Source organism: Pan troglodytes, chromosome 1 (assembly GCF_028858775.2).
Source record: "Pan troglodytes isolate AG18354 chromosome 1, NHGRI_mPanTro3-v2.0_pri, whole genome shotgun sequence".
Classification (NCBI taxonomy): Eukaryota; Metazoa; Chordata; class Mammalia; order Primates; family Hominidae; genus Pan; species Pan troglodytes.
Genome location: NC_072398.2, coordinates 187,282,645 through 187,303,707, shown reverse-complemented (window position 1 = coordinate 187,303,707; position 21,063 = coordinate 187,282,645). Strand labels below are relative to the sequence as shown.

Genomic DNA, 21,063 nt, shown 5'->3' with positions numbered 1-21,063 from the left:
ATTTAAAAATACTGAGCATTTTTAAATACTGAGGTTATATAGTGACATCCTTCTTTTTTTTCTTTTAAAAAATATTATTATATGAACAACATTATAAAGGAGAGTAATATTATGTACCGTAAATCCTGGCTCATGGTGAACACTTAATGAACAGCTTATTAAGTGAATGAATATAGAAGAAATAAATTCACTCACCTTCTTTATGGGCTCTTTACTCCTGTGCCCAAACAGTCTAATATTTCATTTTTTCAGATTCCTTTCTACTGCTTGGGAAGTTTAAAAAAAAATCTGCTATTTCAAGGTGTTTTGAGAGTGGGAATAAGTCCCTTAGCTTCTGTACCTGTCCTCCGCCCAGCCTCTGATGCTCTCATGTGATTGCAGGTACTCTGTTCCACCTGAGCATGGAAAGCGGTTGGAACGCCTCGCCAAAGGTACTGTCTCTCTTCTGTTTGCTGGATTGGACCCTCCTATGAGCTGTGCTCCTTGCTCTGCACTAAAATGTGCGTTCCCCATGGTCAGATACTTGCAGGTCCTGTCGCAGGCCTGCAGACGGGGGTGAGCCACGTTGGTTACCTTAAGAGGGCAGTGACGGAGCCTTTTCTTCCTTTGTCCTGACTGACTGTGCCTCAGTTTTAATGAGCAGGGGTGTTTCTTTGACCAGCGATAATGAACCAGACCTAGTATGACTGGTGTTTCCACTAAAGACCCAAATGTTAAAGAAAAAATTGAACTTTATGCTTTGTTTCTTTTAAGTGGACTTAGATTTGTATGTCTAGAGAACATAGGAAAGCCTGGGTAGATGATACTATAGCTGCATTACTGAAAAAAGATCAGGGATACAAGTGACTGGAGAAAAGGTCCTAAATAGTTTCAAAGCTCTATAAGAACAGAGGCAGCTTGGGTGACCTTGGTTTCCCAAACAGGATTTCATTACCCATGTAATGCCCTACATGGGAGTGAGCCTAGAGGCTCATTGCAGAATCTTAGAATTGGTGCGGAGCTATAAGGATCCTCGGAGGTCACATTGGTGATTCATCCTCTTTATCATTCCGATGAGAAGCACAGGTGTGAAGTGACTCCAGGATTGCGGAGCTAGTGTGGAGCACTGTGTTAACCTGTACCCTTTCAATTAAATAGGCTTTTTCCCAGGAAGTGCTCAAAGCTGTGAGGCATTTCTCCGCCACAAGATGACCCTGATTTCCCCGTTAATGCTGAAGAAATACGGAATTCCCTTTGACAAGGTGAGCTGATGTTACATGCCAAAGTTCTCAGGCACCACCCTTTCTGGCCTTTGTTTTACAGTTTTATTCTAGTTCATCACTATACCAAGAGGGGGCCAAAGCTTAAATAAACTATGTAACAACACTTTGATCTAAGAGCATTAAAGGTGGGGCCGCTGTAGCTTCCTGGTGCCAGAGGAGAGTCAGATCCCCTTGAACAGTGTTCATTTGGAGGAATGGTTAATTATAGTCATGTCATCTGATATGTCTGGGCTTTGCATTTTATAGAAGACAGCAAGGACCCCAGGGGTTTTATGACTTACCCTTTGTTACTCAGCTAAGTTGTGGTGGAGCTCAGAATTCCAGTTCTGTGGACTTCTGCCATTTGAAGCAGCTGCTTCAAGTCTGCTCTTGTTCAGGTGACTCAAGAGGCTGGAGAGTTTATGATCACTTTCCCTTATGGTTACCATGCCGGCTTTAACCATGGTTTTAACTGTGCGGAGTCTACCAATTTTGCTACCCGTCGGTGGATTGAGTATGGCAAGCAAGCTGTGCTGGTAAGTCTGCTTGATTTCTTTCTATAACACCATGACAAAAATGAGCAAATTCTGGTTAGATACGTTGGCTGGTGATTAGAGTATTTCTTTGAGCTGCTGGAATTCAGAAACAAGCAGCTAGCAATGTGTCAGAGTACTAACATTTTGTGTTCATAAGGAATTTTTAAAAATGTGTTCAGAATTGGGAAGTATAAAATGAGGTTCTTAAGTCCATTAGGCATTAAAACCACATCCACACACGTTAATACTCTTGCTTATCCATTCCGAGATTTCTCTGTTGAAATTTTTAGGGGTTTCCTTTACTCTAGGGAAGCAGCAGGGTCGGGCCTTTGACTGATAGTAGTAGACTTGCTTGTGTGTTCCTGGCTTGGACAGGGAACAAGGGCAGGTGGCTCACCGTCCTGGGGGCCTAAGTGCAGAGCCTAACCACCCTCTGTGACCCCGAGTTAGTGCCCAGGTAGATTTGCCCCAGTAGCATGTGCTCTCTGCCTTTTTTTCCCTGCTTCCCTTCATGTTTGAAGGTCCTGCAAGGATAATATGCCCTCAGCCTGTGAACCAAAACAATCTGGTTATAAACCATCTTGCACTTGTTTCCATGTGGAGGGAGGAGCTAGGACGTGGGGGTGAGTTGGAAGCAGCAAGGTATGCTCACCTGGTGCTCTTCTGGTTCCTGCTGACAGTGCTCCTGTAGAAAGGACATGGTGAAGATCTCCATGGATGTGTTTGTGAGAAAGTTCCAGCCAGAAAGGTACAAACTTTGGAAAGCTGGGAAGGACAACACAGTTATTGACCATACTCTGCCCACGCCAGAAGCAGCTGAGTTTCTTAAGGAGAGTGAACTGCCTCCAAGAGCTGGCAACGAGGAGGAGTGCCCAGAGGAGGACATGGAAGGGGTAGAGGATGGAGAGGAAGGAGACCTGAAGACAAGGTAACCCAGTGGCCCTTTTGTCCTGGCTGCGTGAGGGAGGGATGTCTGGGTAGGTCCTGTGATCTGTGGAGAGGCTGTTTCTTGTTTTTTTTTTTTTTTGACGGAGTCTCGCTCTGTCGCCCAGGCTGGAGTGCAGTGGTGCGATCTCGGCTCACTGCAAGCGCCGCCTCCCGGGTTCAGGCCATTCTTCTACCTCAGCCTCCCGAGTAGCTGGGACTACAGGCACCTGCAGCCATGCCTGGCTAATTTTTTGTATTTTTAGTAGAGACGGGGTTTCACTGTGTTAGCCAGGACGGTCTCGATCTCCTGACCTCGTGATCCGCCCACCTCGGCCTCCCAAAGTGCTGGGATTACAGGTGTGAGCCACCGCGCCCGGCCGAGGCTGTTTCTAAGATGCCATTTGTGCCTTGGCTAAGGGAGTGTTCTTGGTAAAGGCTCCAGAAACCTGAGAGCCAGAGCATTCAGGCACTTTCTGAATGAGAGACCTGTAGTGGGCGTGTAGTCTGCTGGAGCAAGGCGTCAGTTATATGAGGGTCGGGGGCATTTATGTGCGAAGGTCGGGCTCCCTCTGAGCCAGGAAAGTCATGTTTTCTCATCATATCAGAGAGTCTTTTAAAAAGAAGTGTAGTGAGGATGAGACTCAAGGGCATTGGTAATGTCGTGATTTAAGTCTGCAGTGCTATTGGTGGCTGAGCCAGGGGATCTGTGCTCTGAGGAGAATTTATCCTGGGCCATATGGGAAAGAAAGGAGGAACTGTTCCTTGGTACCTGCTATATGCCAGGCACTTTGCCAGCTACTCTGCATACCTTTTCTTAATCCTCACAACAAATCTGTTAGGTGGGTGGTAATACCTGTATTTTCCAGATGATTGAACAAGGTCAGAGAGATGAAGTCCCTTGTCTCAAGTCACAAATAAGAGGTGTCCCTGAGTTTTGAGCCAGGCCTGACAGGCTCTGGCCATTCACTTTGGGTTGTGTGTGGATGTGTATGAATGTGTTTGAGTAAGTGGATGTATATGTGGGCTCTTAAAAGATTTGCCCTCTCCCTTGCAGCCTGGCCAAGCACCGAATAGGGACAAAGAGGCACCGAGTTTGTCTTGAAATACCACAGGAGGTGAGTCAGAGTGAGCTCTTCCCCAAGGAGGATCTGAGTTCTGAGCAGTATGAGATGACGGAGTGCCCGGCAGCCCTCGCCCCTGTGAGGCCCACCCATAGCTCTGTGCGGCAAGTTGAGGATGGTCTTACCTTCCCAGGTTAGTTGACTATGGTGTATTTTCCACAACCCTAACTCATATATGTGTCCCGTGTTAGATGCCATATTGAGTGCTGGGTCAGAAATAAAAAAGGCAGAGTGACAGGTCCATGAGCAGATAGCATACTTGGAGTGTGAGAAGTGCTTTGGGTAGGGATGTACAGGGAGGACTGGACACGTAGGGAAAAGCTCCTCCCTCTGCCTGGTCAGGGGTCAGGGAAACACTGGAGGTTTTGGTGAAGGTGACTCTTACAAGGTAAGTAGGACCTTCCCAGGCGGACAGAGAGAGAGGAGGGATGTAGAAAGGGTGTCCCAGATGGGAGGAGCAGGGCACAGGCATGGAGATGGGAATTTTTTTTTTTTTTTTTTTTTGAAATGGAGTCTTGCTCTGTCATGCAGGCTGGAGTGCAGGGGCGCAATCTTGGCTCACTGCAACTTCTGCCTCCTGGGTTCAAGCGATTCTCCTGCCTCAGCCTTCCAACTAGCTAGGACTACAGGTGCCTGCCACCATGCCTAGCTAATTTTTTTTTTGTATTTTTAGTAGCGATGGGGTTTCACCGTGTTGGCCAGGCTGATCTTGAACTCCTGACCTCAGGTGATCCGCCTGCCTCGGCCTCCCAAAATGCCAAGTGGGATTACAGGCGTGAGCCACTGTTCCCAGCAGAGATGGGAAATATTAATAGCATGGTCCACTTGGGGGAACTGGTGGGGAGTTTCCCTCAATTGAATGTTAGGGTGGAAGGCAGCTTTGTGACCAGAAGGTGACGCTGGAGAAATAGGAGATGATGTAGGGCTGTCTGCCATTTTCATTTGCTCACTTGGAAGCTTAAGAAGCCATTTATATTTTAAGAGAGGGAGTGGTGTGATCAGTGCTGTTTAGCAGTCACTTGAAGGTCATTGAGGCTAGATTTGTTAGAGAAAGGCTTGTATCTGTCTTGGGTCAGGTATGACCCAAAGATGTGGTCTGCTGACAGCCAGGCAGCACTGTGGACTGACACCCTGGGCTGGGCTGGCTTCTCTTCAGCAGATTTTCTTTCCCTTTTTTCTCTTCAAATTTATTTATTTATATTGACAGATAAAATCGTGCATATTTGTCTTGTACAACATAATTTTTTTGTTTGTTTTAGAAACGGGGTCTTACTGTGTTGCCCAAGCCTTTGTGAACACAGCTCACTGCAGCCTCAACTTTCTGGGCTCAAGCAATCCTCTTGCCTCAGCCTCTCAAGTAGGTGGGACTACAGGCATACACCACGCCTGGCTAATTTTTTTTTTTTTTTTGAGACGGAGTCTCACTCTGTCTCCCAGGCTGGAGTGCAAAGGCATGATCTTGGCTCACTGCAACCTCCGCCTCCCGGGTTCAAGTGATTCTCCTACCTCAGCCTCCCAAGTAGCTGGGACTACAGATGCTTGCTACCACGCCTGGCTGATTTTTGTATTTTTAGTAGAGTCGGGGTTTCACTCTGTTAGCCAGGATGGTCTTGATCTCCTGACATCGTGATCCGCCCACCTCAGCCTCCCAAAGTGCTGAGATTACAGCAGTGAGCCACCATGCCTGGCCCATGCCTGGCTAATTTTTAAATTCTGTAGAGACAGAGTCTGACTTTGTTGCCCAGGCTGGTCTTGAACTCCTGGGCTCTAGCAATCCTCCCATCTTGGCCTCCCAAAGTGCTGGGATTACAGTTTTGAACTACTGCTCCTGGTCCAACATGATTTGTGAAGTATATATAAGTTGTGGAATGGGTAAATCTAGCTGTTTAAAATACATATTCACATAGTGGTCATTTTTGCAGTGAGAACTTTTAACATCCACCCTCTTAATATTTTTCAAGATTTTTAGATTTTCTAGCATGGACTAGGTAGCCAGGTCTCTGCTGAGCTCAGACTTGCATTACCTGCAGGAGACTTTGGAGGAAATGGCAGCTGCCCCTTACTGAGTGTCTGCTGAGTGCCAGGCGGTGCTCAGGAGTCTTATTTATGAGCCCTGTAGATCTGTAGTAGCATCTTCTCATTACAGAGGAAGAAGCTGGAGGCCAGGAGGCTGAGCAGATAGCCCTGGCTCACAGTGCCCCTCAGTGACAGAGCCAGGATTGGAAGCCAGGTCCCATTCCCAGCCCATGTTCCTTGTGCTTTGCCCTCTGCCTTTCATCAGGTTCACATGTGCAGGAGGAACTTGGCTCTGTCTAATGTGTATGTGTGTTTCAGATTATTCTGACTCCACTGAAGTCAAATTTGAAGAGCTTAAAAATGTCAAACTAGAAGAGGAGGATGAGGAGGAAGAAGAAGAAGCAGCTGCCTTGGATCTTTCTGTGAATCCTGCATCTGTAGGGGGACGCCTTGTCTTCTCAGGCTCCAAAAAGAAATCATCTTCTAGCCTGGGCTCTGGCTCTTCACGGGATTCTATCTCTTCTGATTCAGAAACTAGTGAGCCTCTCTCCTGCCGAGCCCAAGGGCAAACGGGAGTTCTCACTGTGCACAGTTATGCCAAAGGGGATGGCAGGGTCACTGTGGGAGAGCCATGCACGAGGAAGAAAGGAAGCGCTGCTAGAAGTTTCAGTGAGCGGGAGCTGGCAGAGGTATGGGCTCCAGGCAGTGGTGTGGGGTGGGGAGCTGCCCTGGAGGACACCCTGTCGGGAGGGGATCTGTGTGGGGGAGGGAGGTGGATCTGTGTGATGGAGGTGCTGCAGGAGGGCAGGAGAGACCCTCAGTCAGTGCCTCTAGCCAGCAGTGGTTGTGTCAAACAAAAGCCCGGGGCGGCATTCACTCTCCCAGCTTGTTCTTTGCTGGGAGTTGCTTTTCTGTTATCCCTGTGGCTACTGATTCCAAGAATTGCATCAATGCAGCCTGAGTCACAGCAGCAGATCCTCCTCAGCCCACTTGGATCACAATGCCTTTTTTTTTTTTCTTGAGATAGAGTCTCTGCTCTGTTGCCTAGCTAGAGTGCAGTGGCATGATCTTGGCTCACTGCAACCTCTGCCTTCCAGGTTCAAGCAGTTCTCCTGCCTCAGCCTCTCGAGTAGCTGGTATTACAGGTGTGTGCCACCACGCCCAGCTAATTTTTGTATTTTTAGTAGAGACAGGGTTTCACCATGTTGGCCAGGCTGGTCTGGAACTCCTGACCTCAAGTGATCTGCCCACCTCAGCCTCCCAAAGTGGGGGGATTACAGGCGTGAGCCACTGTGGCTGGCCTTTTGTTTTTTTTTCTTTTTTTTTTGAGACGGGGTCTCACCCTGTTGCCCAGGCTGGAGTGCAGTGGCGCGATCTTGGCTCACTGCAAGCTCCGCCTCCCGGGTTCACACCATTCTCCTGCCTCAGCCTCCCGAGTAGCTGGGACTACAGGCGCCCGCCACCACGCCCGGCTAACTTTTTGTATTTTTAGTAGAGACTGGGTTTCACCGTGTTAGCCAGGATGGTCTCGATTTCCTGACCTTGTGATCCGCCTGCCTTGGCCTCCCAAAGTACTGGGATTACAGGCGTGAACCACCGTGGCTGGCCTTTTCAACTGGGGTAGGCAGGAACTCTTCCTCTGATCCTCATTGCCTTAGCGGCACAAGGGTTAGAATGGCTGCTGTTGGAGCCCACGTGTTTGGAGGTTTGGGATGAGATGAGATGGCCTTTCTTACCTTGAAATTCAAGGGTTTTTTTCTTACACCTCTTGACTGCCCTGTAGACTCCCAGTATGACATTGATAGAGCATCCTTTTGGAGACCAAGATGCATTCCCAAAGCTATAAACACGAACATGTGTGTTCAGGCTTCCTCCTTAAATACATGTTGTCACCAAAAGCTGATTCCTGCTTTTGTGCAAAATGGCTCTTGGTGGGTCTGCCACTCTGAGTGATCAGTCATGTCAGATGCCACTGGACCCCCACTACCCAAGTGACTTTCCCTGACTCCCCAGCCTTGGAGCTTATGTGGGTCAAGCTGCAGTCTTTGGTGAGGGGTGGGAGATAGAAGAAGCCAGTGCAGAAGGTCCTCTTTATTCCCTATTCCCTTACCTTTAGTTTTTAAAAATGTATCTTAAAAATCTTCACTATGGAAAATTTCTGACGTACGTACAAAATACCATCACGAGCCCCCGCGTGTACTCATCATATATATGATTAACATTTGGCACATTTGCTTTCTGTTTTCTTTGGCTGCAGTACTTGACACTCAGTCATATTCACATTTCCCTAGTGTTGCCAATAGTCCCTTTTTATGGTAGGTTTGTCTTCTTGTTGTTGATACTCATAACTTTTCTCGGTGCCTTCTCTGAATCTCAGGGTACGGTTTTGGTAGACTTCCTTTTTACCTTGTGAATGTTCCTCTTTCCATCCCACTGTGGTTGCAGGCTAATGAGCTAATAACTACTGTGTTTCCTTCTCATTGCCTCTGATTGCAGTTCTCTGTGCCTTCTTATGGCAGCTTCCATAAAGGAGGGCTTTTTCAGCCTGGAAACCAGAGTCTCTTTAACTCCCAGTTGCCACCTAGCAATTCTTCCTTCGCAGAGGCCCCGGGCCATTTCATCCAGCCTACTGTTCACTACAGTTCATGCTGTCCTCTTGCTGAGTCTTCCTGACATTCTTGTTTCTAGTTGCAATCACAATCACAAAAAGCAGCTAAGAAGTAGCGAGAGTTCACTGTATATTAAATACTTTGTTTATCTTTTTTGAGACAGGGTCTTGCTCTGTTGCCCAGGGTAGAGTGCAGTGGCACAGTCTTGGCTCACTGCAACTTCTGCCTCCTGGGTTCAACCCATCCTCCCCACCTCAGCCTCCCAAGTAGCTGGGACTACAGGTGCACACCACCACTCTTGGCTAATTTTTGTATTTTTCGTAGAGATGGGGTTTCAACATGTTGCCCAGACTGGTCTCGAAATCCTGGGTTCAAGTGATCCTCCTCCCTTGATCTCCCAAAGTGCCGTGATTTCAGGTGTGAGCCACTGTGCGCCCCACCGCCCCACAGCTGTTAAATACTTTATATGCATTGTTCAGTCTTTGTATTACTGCTTAATTAATCTTATTACAGAGTCAAGTTTTTGTGGGAATTTTTTGGGGTGGGAGGTGCAGGAAGCCAATAAATAACACCTGTCCTTTTTCCTCTCAATTCGGAACTATTTAATTGATGATACAAGAGTCAGGCATATGGAGCTCAGAATGTCGCTTTATTTACAAGTTAAAATGATTGAAGAAAGTGACTTTTAACCTGTGGCTAAATGGCCCTGCTACTTTTTTTTTTTTTTTTTGTGGGGGGACTGAGTCTCGCTCTGTTGCCCAGGCTGGAGTGCAGTGGTGTAATCTTGGCTCACTGCAACCTCCACCTCCTGGGTTCAAGTGATTCTCATGCCCCAGCCTCCCGAGTAGCTGGGATTACAGGCATGCACCACCACTCCTGGTTAATTTTTGTATTTTTTTTAGTAGAGATGGGGTTTCACCATGTTGGCCAGGCTGGTCTGTAACTCCTGAGTGCCCGCCTCAGCCTCCCAAAGTGCTGAGATTACAGGTGTGAGCCATCGCACCTGGCCTACTCATTTACTCTTGATGTCTCCAGGCCCCTCTAGAGGCAAAGCATTTCCATGGAAGCACTCAGCTTCCATGTGGTGTGGATGTAGGCCAGAATGCACTCCCTCTCCAAAAGACAGATCCTAGTGAAGTGAAGCACAGCTTTCAAGGGGATGGGGAGAAGAAAAGCCAGGACTCCTTCCGTGTGGAAGTATGCTAGGGGAAGGGGTCTTCTCTCTGACATGTCTCTCTTTTCCAGTCCTCTGCTCAAAAACCCTTGAGTGTCTTCTTGGTTCCTTTTTATTTCGGTATGTACTTTTCAGGCCGAGCCTGATGATAATACCCTAATAAATAACCCTCTCTGCTCCATCGCCAACCATCCCTCCACCTCCAACATGTGCTGGCTTGTTTGTTTGAACTACTTAAAAGTCTCTAAAACTGTCTTGGCTGCCCTGCCACTTCCCTCTACTTTCTAATCATTTATGGCATGCCTACTCTAGGCCAGGACTGTGCCTTCAAGGAGCTCATAGTCTAGGATAGATAGGTAAGAGCAAATCATTCCAGTACTTAATGATACGTGTTGTGGTACAAGTGGGAGAGTTAGCAGCTCAGCCTGGGGTTGCAGTGTAGAGTTCTGGACTGCCTGAGAGAAGGAAACAGTTTAGGCCTGAGGTTAGAAGAATGCCAGGTGGATAGAATGAAATCGAAGAGAATCTGGGAGAGGAGGGTGTTCTAAATGCTCATGATAACTCATGCCAGGGTCAAAGCACTTGGGGATCTGCAGTGGTTTAGTTTGTCTCAGGCATATAGGACTGGAGAGGGCCTCAGGTGGTGCTGTTGGGGGATGTCAAGAGCCAGAACCTGGAGGGTCTGCCTTGTTGCTCTGTGAAGCAGTTTGACCTCCTAGTTGTGGTGTAGGGAGCAGCAGAAGGGTCCCCACCATATGCACCATATGGATTTGGAAATTGAAAACTTTCATAATTCATTCTTTTAAATGCACACACAAAGGGCCAGGTGCCGTGGTGCATGCCTGTAATCCTAGCAGTTTGGGAGGCTGAGGCGGGTGGATCACCTGAGGTCAGGAGTTTGAGACCAGCTTGTCCAACATGGCGAAACCCCATCTCTACTGAAAATAGAAAAATTAGCCGGGTGTGGTGGCGGGTGCCTATAATCCCAGCTGCTTGGGAGGCTGAGGCAGGAAAGCGCTTAAACCCTGGGGTGGTGGGGGGCGGAGGTTGCAGTGAGCTGAGATCACACCACTGCACTCCAGTCTGGGCAAAAGAGTGAAACTTTACTTCAAAAAGATAAAAAAAAAAGCAAGAAAGAAATGCACACACAAAGATTCAGAGGGAGGCCACGCAGGGTGCCATACACCTGTGGTCCCAGCACTTTGGGAGGCTGAGGTGCGAGAATCGCTTGAGCCTGAGAGGTTGAGGCTGCAATGAGCCGTGACTGTACCATTGCACTACAGCCTGGGTGACAGAATGACACAGTATCTTAGAAAGATGCAGAGCGAATAATACAGTGAACCCACAAATAATTTTTTTTTTGAGACGGAGTCTTGCTCTGTCGCCCAGGCTTGGAGTGCAGTGGCATGATCTTGGCTCACTGCAACCTCCACCTCCCGGCTTTAAGCAATTCTTTGCCTCAGCCTCCTGAGTAGCTGGGATTACAGGCGCCTGCCACCACGCCCGGCTAATTTTTGTATTTTTAGCAGAGACAGGGTTTCACCATCTTGGCCAGGCTGGTCTTGAACCCCTGCCCTCGTGATCCACCTGCCTCGGCCTCCCAAAGTGATGGGATTGCAGGTGTGAGCCACCATTCTCGGCCAAACCCACAAATATTCTAACAGGTGTCAGGATCTTTCCATATTTGCTTTGTTTGTCCTGTTTTCAATTTGCTGAAGTATTTATATTAAAATTATATTATCTTCATTAGTATATAATGTACGTATTTTTGGGGTACATGTGATACTTTAATACATTAATTTGTAAAGATTAAATCAGTGTAATTGGTAAATGCATCACCTTAAATATTTGTCTTGTCTTTATGCTAGAAACATTCAAATTATTCTATTTTGAAATGTACAATAGACTATAGTAAACTATAGTCACCCTACTGATTTGTCAAACACTAGGTCTTATTTCTTCTATCAGACTATATATTTGTGCCCATTAATCTGCCTCTCTGCTGAAGTATTTGAAAGCACATCCCAGATACCTTGTCATTTCTTCCCTACTTCAGTGTGTATCTCTGAATAATATGGTCATTTTTGGCTGGGCGCAGTGGCTCACACCTGTAATCCCAGCACTTTGGGAGGCCGAGGGGGTGGATCATCTGAGGTCAGGAGTGCGAGACCAGCCTGGCCAACATGGTGAAACCTTGTCTCTACTAAAAATACAAAAATTAGCCGGGCGTGTTGGCGGGTGCCTGTAATCCCAGCTACTCAGGAGGCTGAGGCAGGAGAATTGCTCGAACCTGAGAGGCGGAGGTTGCGCTGAGCTGGGATCTTGCCATTGCACTCCAGCCTGGGCAACAGAGTGAGACTCCATCTCAAAAAAAAGAAAAGAAAAATATGGTCACTTTCTTAGATGATAACTATGCCATTATTATACCTAAGAAAACTACAAAAATTCTTTAGCATAATTTACTATCCAGTCCATAATCAAATTTCCTCATTGTCCAATCTGTTTTACAGTTGATTGGTTTGTATCAGGATTAAATCAAGGCCCACACCTTTGATTTGCCGATGATGTTCTGAAGTCTTCCTTAATGTAGGCCAGCGCCTCTCCCCTTTTTTTCCTCACCATTGACTTAATCAAGAAGCTGTCATTGATTGTCCAGTAAAGGGTTTTTTAAGTACTGCACTGATGTTTTGGAAGATTGTTCTGGAGGCAGTATAAAGATTTTGGGGGGGAGGAAGAAGGAGGCAAAATTAGAAATTGTTAACAGAGGTTCTCTTGAAGGTGGAATTATGGATGATTTCACTTCCTACATTTATGCATCATTTGAATATTTTTATGATTAACATGTTATTTTTATAACTAAATACTTCTACTTCAGGAAAGGAGGAAAAAAGATTTGAAACAGGGAAACCAATTAGGAACCTGTTTCTTAGTCTGAGAGAGAGGTAGTGAGGACCTGTAGGTGGTGGTGGTAGGGATGGGGAGCAGAAAATGGACTTGAGAGCTACTTGGAAGGTAGGCACATAGGACTGGGTGACTGGATGGGGGTGAGTCAGAGGGTAGCATGAGGCTTGACTCGGGTTTCCAGCTTTGAGTTCTTGGGATAGATGGTGGTGTCATCCATATAGGATAATGGTTATAAGAAAACTAAAGGGTTTTTAGTGTGGGCCAGGAAATGAGTTGAGTTTGGGTACGTCTAGAGGGGGACTTTTGTGAGGTAGGCTATGGAGATACATAGATACAGCCTTGAAGCTGGGGTGGGAGGGTTGGTCTGTGGGTGTGGGAGTCACCAGGAGGGCACTGGTGGGCATGGAAGAATGTGTGTAGAGTGAAGAACAGTTTCACAGTGTGGGGTGACAGGAGAGGGCCCAGGTAGGAGAATGTGAGGGAGCAGCCAGAGGTCAGGAGAACTAGGAAAGAACAGTGTATCCAGTGCCAGGGCAGGAGAAGAGTTCAAGACAGTGGGAGATATGGCCAAGTGTGCCTTGTATTAAAAGGCAGGGTCCTGCCAAGTGGGGGAAGTTGAAGAGGTAGTGATTGGATTCTGGGGATCTAAGGAAGTGGGAGTGCAGGTGGAGGGACAGGAGGGGATGGCTGCAGATAGGTTTTTTTTTTTGAGAAAAGGTCTTGCTGTGTTGCCCAGGCTGGAGTGCAGTGGTGCGATCTCAGCTCACCACAGCCTCGACCTCCCAGGCTTAACTGATTCTCCCACCTCAGCCTCTCAAGTAGTTGGGACTATAGGCATGTGCCATCATGCCCAGCTAAGTTTTTTATTTTTGTAGTGATGGGGTATCCTTATGTTGCCTAGGCTGGTCTCAAACTCCTGGGCTCAAGTGATCCTCCTGTCTCGGCCTCCCAAAGTGCTGGGATATAGGCATGAGCCACCACACCCAGCCTGTGTTTTTAAATTGTGGTAATATATACACAGTATGAGATTTACCTATTTTAACAGTTTTTTTAGTAAACAGTTCAGTGGCAGTAAGTACATTCACTTTGTTGGGCCACTGTCACCAGAATGCAGATGGTTTTGAGGTGGGAGGAGATGGGGAATTTATCTCTGAGGGTCGCCAAGAGTGGTCAGATAACTACCTCTGCTTAGTGCAACCCAGCCCTTTTCAAAAGCCACTATTCTTAGAAACACTTCATTGCTTTCCATCTAGTTCCCTTTCTTCTTTGAAGCCCTAGAGTACTAGTTTCTTAATTCCCTTGCCATAGGCTGGTGAAGAATATAACCTTCTAGAAGCTGGGCCCTGTGCCACATTCATCCTCATTTCTTGAGTACCAGCACGGTCCAGAGGGCTTGGCCTATGAAACCCTCTGTAATGAGGATGGAATGAGTAAATGGAAGGTCAGGTTTGTTTTAGTAAGAAGCCACCATCAGAATTAATTGACTGGGAGGAATAAGGGACAGATAGTCAAGGTTTGGGGGCAGAAGCTGAGCAACTTTGTCCATCCCTGGAGAGGTCTTATAGCACTGGATCTATATTTGTAGACAACTGGGTTCCTTAGAGCACCCTTATATTCCCCCACCCCCACTTTAAGCATCCCCAAGCTGTAATTTGGGCTGCCTGCTGTTCAGTTTCCATGCCACCATCTATGTCAAGGGCCTTTTTTAGGTCAGTCTGGTAAACTGCAGTTTTTGGTAAAAGCACCCTGGCCGGCTGACACTGCCGAAACTGTAGAGTTTTCATTACCTACTGACTGAGCCACAGCCATATGTCTGCTGCAGAAGTTCTTGTTAGTTCAAGCTACTTTGAAAAGTGAGTTCCCAAAACAAGGTGGGAGAACAATTGGTTCTTCTCTGTACAGAATAAACCCTATCAGGAACACTAACCTTGACCCTGGTGCCAGATGTTGGATGAGGGAGGAAAGAACTCAGGAGCCTTGAGTTCCAGCTTTCTTCAGGCAGGGCCCTGGGAGTCTGCCTGCTATCCCGCCCTGTCTGCAAAAAGAGCCCTCTGGGGAAGGGTTTATTACTACCATTTTACTGGTGGGGCTGCTACTCGTCCAGGCTCACACAGCTGCTAGTTGGTCGAACCCTGACCTTTCTGTTATATACTGAGGGAATTTAGAAACTGGAGCAATCCCAGGGAAGGCAGCACCATGAGAAGGGTGCGGATGCCATGGTAGCAGGAGGAGTACTGTCCAGGAGATGAGGAAATGTGAAAAGATAATCAAATCTTTGAATGGACCTGACTACTTTGGTCAGAGGCAGCATGACGGTAGTGGAAAGGGCTCAGACTTCAGACTTGGACACCAGGTCTCCCTCCCTGAGGTTAGAGACCACGTCTTGTTTTTCTCTGCATTGCCAAAACAAGTATTCCCACCGTATACTGGGTATATAAGAGGTGCTGTGAATATACTGATCATGGAAAAGGTGTCCTCTTCCCTTCCCAAGCTGCATTCTGGTGTTCTTGACCTTCACCCTTCCACCTCCTTTGGAACTTGGATCTTAGGTACCTCCTACCCTGTATTTGTTTCCTATTGCTGCTATAACAAGGTACCACAAACACAGAGGCTGAAACACTTGTTCTCTTATGGTTCTTCAGTTCAGAAGTCTGAAATGGGTTTCACTGAGCTAAAGTGAAGGCATCAGCAGGGCTGTGTACCTTCCTGGAGGCTCTCAGGGGAAGACCCATTTCCTTGCCCTTTCCAGCCTCCCTGGGCTGCCCACATTCCTTGGCTCCTGGACCTCTAGGTCCATTGTCAAAGGCAGCGGCATCCAGCCAAGTGTCTCTGGCATCACATCACTCGGACAGACTCTTCTGCTTCCTTCTTCTGTTGTAAGCCCCATTGGGATTACATTGGGCCCACCTGGATGATCCAGGATACTCTCCCTATTTTAAACACTATCTGATTAGCAATCTTAATTCTCCTTTACCATGTTAGAATAACATATTCACAGGGATTGGGATGTGGGCATATTGGGGAACCATTATTCTCTCTACCAAATATCCTACTATCTCCCTTTCACAAGCTGCTGCTTTGCCTATAAAGCCAAGCTCATGAAGCCCCTATCATAGCTAAAATACAATTCTAGAGGAAATTTCCTTCTCAAACTATGATCTCATTTTTCCCTTGATCTTCTCAAAAATACTCCACGATGTATTCACTCCTTAGTTTCTTATTCTTTGTCCACCGGAACTTATCTCAAAAAACAGTCCTGATAGCTCCCCGTTGCTGAGTGAGTCCCTTGGCCACTTCCCTGCTCAGCTCTTCTATGTTCTTTGACCTGTGGATCTCCCCCTCCCTGAAGCCGTCCCCTTCTTCGCTTTCTGGTATTCCTCTTACCTGTCTGCTTCTGAGTTTCCTTTTCTCCTTTCTCTTCTTCCTCCTGTCCCTGGAAGGCTTAGTCAATTCATCATCCAAGACAATCTCATCTTCTCCCACCATTGTAATTCTGAACCTGGTGCTGCGGATTCCCAGATCTTGCTCTGACTTCTTTTCTGAACCCCCAGTCTGAATTTCTTATTGCCTCCCCTGGGTATTTCCAAATGAAAAGACCCTTGGGTACATGTTGTGTACCCCACATAGCTTGTTTAACCTGGTTTGTTATTAGCCCCCACTTCCTCCACATGAGCCCTCTTAAAGCCTGTCACCTTGGTGGTCCAGGCTAGAAATCCCCACCGTTTCTGGCTTCTTTATTCCCATCCTTTTTTTCCCTAGTCTGCCACAGCCCACAGGTTTAGGCCTATTGTCCAGGTGCCCTCAAAGTGACGGCGGGGGCAGGTCGGGGGGAAACAAGAATATTATTGGGATATAGGAATAAAGCAAAATGAACTTTGTTTTTATCTTAACCTTTTACAGTCTGTTTTTGCTTTAAAATATGCATATGTGCATTAATATTAGTATATGTAATTGATTAGTAAGTAATATATAGGTTGGGGGTACATGCTCCTAAATTTTCTATTTACATGGTAAGACTGTCGGGCAAGTATGGGTTTTCCAGTTTGTTTTAGCCAAAGAACCCTTTTACTTACTTACTTATTGATTGATTGGAGACAAAGTCTCACTTCTGTCACCCAGGCTGGAGTGCAGTGGTGCAGTCTCAGCTCACTGCAGCCTTGACCTTCCGGGCTCAGGTAATCGTCCCATCTCAGCCTCTTGAGTAGCTGGGACTACAGGTGCATGCCACCACACCTGAATTTTTTGTGTGTGTGGAGACGGGGTGTTGCCATGTTATCTGGGCTCAAGGGATCCGCCTACCTCAGCCTCCCAAAGTGCTGGGATTATAGGCGTGAGCCACTGTGCCTGGCCAGAACCCTTTCTTTAAGTGAAATCTTAATTAAAACATAAATCAAAAGCAGAGCCATTCTGGTTGGAAAGAAGACGGGGCCTCAATCCCTTTTTGTTCACTCTAATGGAGGCTCCTGAGGTGCTTTCCGGATGTACGTTTTGAAAACCATGGGTTTAGACAGTTGATATAGTTCCGGTCTGATTAAGTCTATGGTCATGTAAGTCTTCATGGACATCAGTAGGAAAAGGTCCCTAATATCCTCACTCCACCATATTCCTCCATACTGCTGCAGCATCCTTACTCACGTAAGCACAGATCACATCTTCTTTGCTTCTCTACACCTTCTTCTTTTCCTGGGCAGGCCTTTGCACACAGTAGGTGCCCAGTGAATATTTGTTGAATGAGTGGCAAATGGATGGCAAAACTTGTTGGCAAAATTTATGTTTGGAAGAGCAGGTTCTGTTCTTCCTGGACATGGCCTGTTCAGAAGTTGTTTTCTCTTGGCATTCCAACTGTGGTCCTTAACTCCTGGGGCTCTGTGTAGTTGCACATGGAGTCTGTAGGCCCAGGGTGTGTTCTCTGAAGTAGCACTGCAGCATTTATGGCATTGGTTTTTGTCACAGTTGCAAAGTGGCCCTCTTTCAGGCCTCATTTCCTTGCTTAATGGATTTTGCTAACCCTGCATCTCCTAATGTCAGTATAACCAAGTTTTAAATATGTTGATTAGAAAGAAACCCTTCTGTAGTGTTTCTGAGTCAATCCTGTACATTTAAATCTAATTACATTTGCTCTGACATTATGTAAATGCAGTGTTAAATCAACCTTTCCCTTTGCAGCCAGGCCAGAGTTTCAGATGCACTTTCTGTCCTGGCTGATGTTCTCCCCTGGAGAAGCAGCAGCTAACTGAGGAATGAACAGTATCTGTTAGAGCTGAAGTCTTGGCAGTGTATAAGGAGAAGGTGGCCTATTTTACTTTTAGTAGGTCAGCTGCTGCTCACCCCTTTGGGTGTCCCCTAGACACTCCTGGGTGGCCCAGCTGCCTGGCACATTGTAACAGGTACTGTTGACCTACTGGGCCAAGGAAAGGGGCACCTAGGCTCCTTGGGGGCTCTCTCACTTGGGCCACCTTGGTAGTCTCATGGCAGTGAGCTTAAGGGACGGGGCAAGCCTCTCAGAGCTGGAGCAGGCTTGTTTTTGGTACATTGGTTTCAGGCTGCTCCTAAGAAGGCCAAGAACTACACTTGGGTTTTGCCCTAAATTTACATAATCCTGGTTCAGACTAGTTTGGTACGTGGTATTGTCATTTGGCTTTTTCTAAGATAGGTATTTTCTGTTTGGTTTTATATGTCTTTTTGTTTCCCTGTGCCCCTCTCTTTCCTTTGGTTTTCATTGTAAGGGTGACTTGTGCATGTCTCAAGTGGAGACAAGACCAATTTAATTTCTTGTGGTTTGCCCAGGTTGCAGATGAATACATGTTTTCCCTAGAAGAGAATAAGAAGTCCAAGGGACGCCGTCAGCCTTTAAGCAAGCTCCCCCGCCATCACCCACTTGTGCTGCAGGAGTGTGTCAGTGATGATGGTAAGTGTTGTTTTTTCTTCACCAGGAGGAAAACAGCTCACCACATTAGACTTGACAGGACATCAGAAGGCCAAGCTGAGGGATAAGGGTGGGCCTGTGGCTTAGCTGCTCTTCCAGATATTCCATAAAGAGAGGACCGGATTTCCTTGTATCTAATTGACTAACCAGATTCCATTATAAGTTTGAGTATCTTGCAGTGTACCTTAATAGGGGATAATTGCAGGCAGGTTTTTTCCTTTCTTTTCCTGGGAGGTACAAGGCTGATTTTTCAGGACAGAAAATCCTGTCAGTGATGCAAAGCCCTGTGCTGTATATGTGGCTGCAAAGATAACTAAGATATGTCCGTGCCCTCAAGACATTCACAGGGTGGTGGGGAAACTGGACAGGTAAACAGATCTCAAGAAAGAAGAGGTGGCCGGGTGTGGTGGCTCATGCCTGTAATCCCAGCACTTTGGAAAGCCAAGGTGGGCGGATCATGAGGTCAGGAGATCGAGACCATCCTGGCTAACACGTGAAACCCCATCTCTACTAAAACTACAAAAAAGTAGCCGGGTGTCATGGCACGCGCCTGTAGTCCCAGCTACTCAGGAGGCTGAAGCAGGAGAATTGCTCAAACCCAGGAGGCAGAGGTTGCAGTGAGCCGAGATGGTGCCACTGCACTCCAGCCTGGGCGACAGAGCGAGATGCCATCTCAAAAAAAAACAGAAGAGGTGTTACTCTGGGGCAGAAGGACAGCATGCCATGGAGAAGAGGAGCAGGAGGCTGTAGTCAGAGGAACTACAGTCAGCTCAGTGTGGCTGGAGCTGGAGGGCAAGGCCAGGGAGTGATAGGTGGAGTAGGAGGAGGGGGACCAGATCCTGGACAGCGTTATCATGGAGGCCAGAGTGAGGACTTTGTCTTACTGGCATTCAGGAGCCAGTGACACGTTTTAAGCAGAGGAATGACAGAGTCATTTAGATTCCTTTAGAAAAGATCGCTCCTAGTGCTGGCATCTTGAGGATGGCTTTGAGAGGACCACATAGGCTTCCGTAATGGTCTGCCTGCAATATGAAGGTCTGCAGTAGGATGGTGGTGGTAGGGAATATATTTGGAAGGTAAAATCAACTGGATTTGGTGACTGGCTGTGAAGCTATGAGGATGGTAGTTGAGGAGGATGAGCTGAGTGCCTCCCCGGTTTGTAGCTTTGGTTGGGGAAACCTGAGTTCAGTGTCTATGGAGGATGTAGACTTAGGAGTTGGCACTGAGGTGACATTGGATACAATTGTTGGAATAATGAGGCCGATCTTGGGGAGGGGACCAAGGGGGGTGAGCAGACGCTGGGGCTAGGTGGACAGAGGAGGGAGGGGAGCCTGTGAAGGAGGCAGAGAAGCAGGGTAAGCAGCCATGTGTAAGGAAAACCAGGAAATGTGGCACTGAAGCTCAGGGTGTGTTGACATCAGTGGAGCATGGTCTCCTTGGCTGCCTGAAGCCCAGAGATCCAGGATGATCATCACTGCCGAGCCTCAGCTCCAGCTTGGTTGGTGACTGGGCCCTGGCACCCTCAGGGAGAGCAGAGTGAATCATACATGTTACTCTTGACTAACATCAGGCCCTGTCCTACCTGGTCCTCTCCTTCCTGATCTGATGTCAGTGCCCCATCTCTGCTGTTTTTTGTTTTTCAGTAGAAAGATCATGATATAGCCGGGCGTGGTGGCTCACACCTGTAATCTCAGCACTTTGGGAGGCCGAGGCGGGTGGATCACAAGGTCAGGAGATCGAGACCATCCTGGCTAACATGGTGAAACACCATCTCTACTAAAAATACAAAAAATTAGCTGGGCATGGTGGTGAGCGCCTGTAGTCCCAGCTACTCGGGAGGCTGAGGCAGGAGAATGGCATGAACCCAGGAGGCGGAGTTTGCAGTGAGCTGAGACCATGCCACTGCACTCCAGCCTGGGTGACAGCGAGTCTCTGTCTCAACAACAACAACAAAAAAGATCATGATAAACAGGGTGGGGAATATCCCTTCTGTCCTCCAGTCAGAAGTGTGGCAGGACCCTGAGTCAGGTCCTAGGAAGTTCTCTGTGTTCTTATTCCAGCTCAGACAGGAGCTTCAGTTTCTCTGGGTAGCACCTGCCTATCTCCCTGATTGGTTTAAAGCAATATAGACTTCAGGAAACTGGAAAAGTTGCCAAGAGGAATACAAAATTACCCTTCAAAGATGACCATTTTGAATATATTAGCATATTATCTTCCTGGCTTTTCTCTAGTCAGATATTAGAGTATGTCCATGTATATCTTTTTAAAATAATGCAGTTGAGATAATACACAACCTCTCCCCCTACTTTTTTTTGTTTCTTGTTTTTTTTTTTTTTTTTTTTTTTTTTAAGAAGGAGTCTCACTCACTCTGTTGCCCAGGCTGGAGTGCAGTGGTGTGATCTTGGCTTACTGCAACCTCTGCCTCCTGGTCTCGAACTCCTGACCTCGTGATCCACCCACCTCGGCCTCCCAAAGTGCTGGGATTACAGGCGTGAGCCACCACGCCCAGCCTTTTTTTTTTTTTTTTTTTTTTTTTTTGAGACAGAGTCTTACTCACTCTGTTGCCCAGGCTGGAGTGCAGTGGCATGATCTTGGCTCACTGCAACCTC

At 47.2% G+C, this 21,063-nt stretch overlaps 1 protein-coding gene across 6 annotated transcripts in view; it reads left to right on the top strand.

The window, feature by feature from the left end:
• The window catches only part of KDM4A (lysine demethylase 4A), a 55,942-nt gene that overhangs the window by 15,737 nt on the left and 19,142 nt on the right, over positions 1–21,063 (top strand). For 5 of the 6 annotated variants that reach the window (XM_016960891.4, XM_016960896.3, XM_016960901.4 and 2 more), the window contains exons 6-12: positions 382–431; positions 1,138–1,241; positions 1,640–1,777; positions 2,458–2,705; positions 3,759–3,958; positions 6,160–6,530; positions 18,316–18,436. In XM_016960891.4, coding sequence (XP_016816380.2) covers positions 382–431; positions 1,138–1,241; positions 1,640–1,777; positions 2,458–2,705; positions 3,759–3,958; positions 6,160–6,530; positions 18,316–18,436 — 1,232 coding nt within the window. Of the gene's footprint in view, positions 1–381; positions 432–1,137; positions 1,242–1,639; positions 1,778–2,457; positions 2,706–3,758; positions 3,959–6,159; positions 6,531–18,315; positions 18,437–21,063 lie in introns of those variants that run through there. The other variant, XM_063781484.1, reaches the window with a different exon arrangement.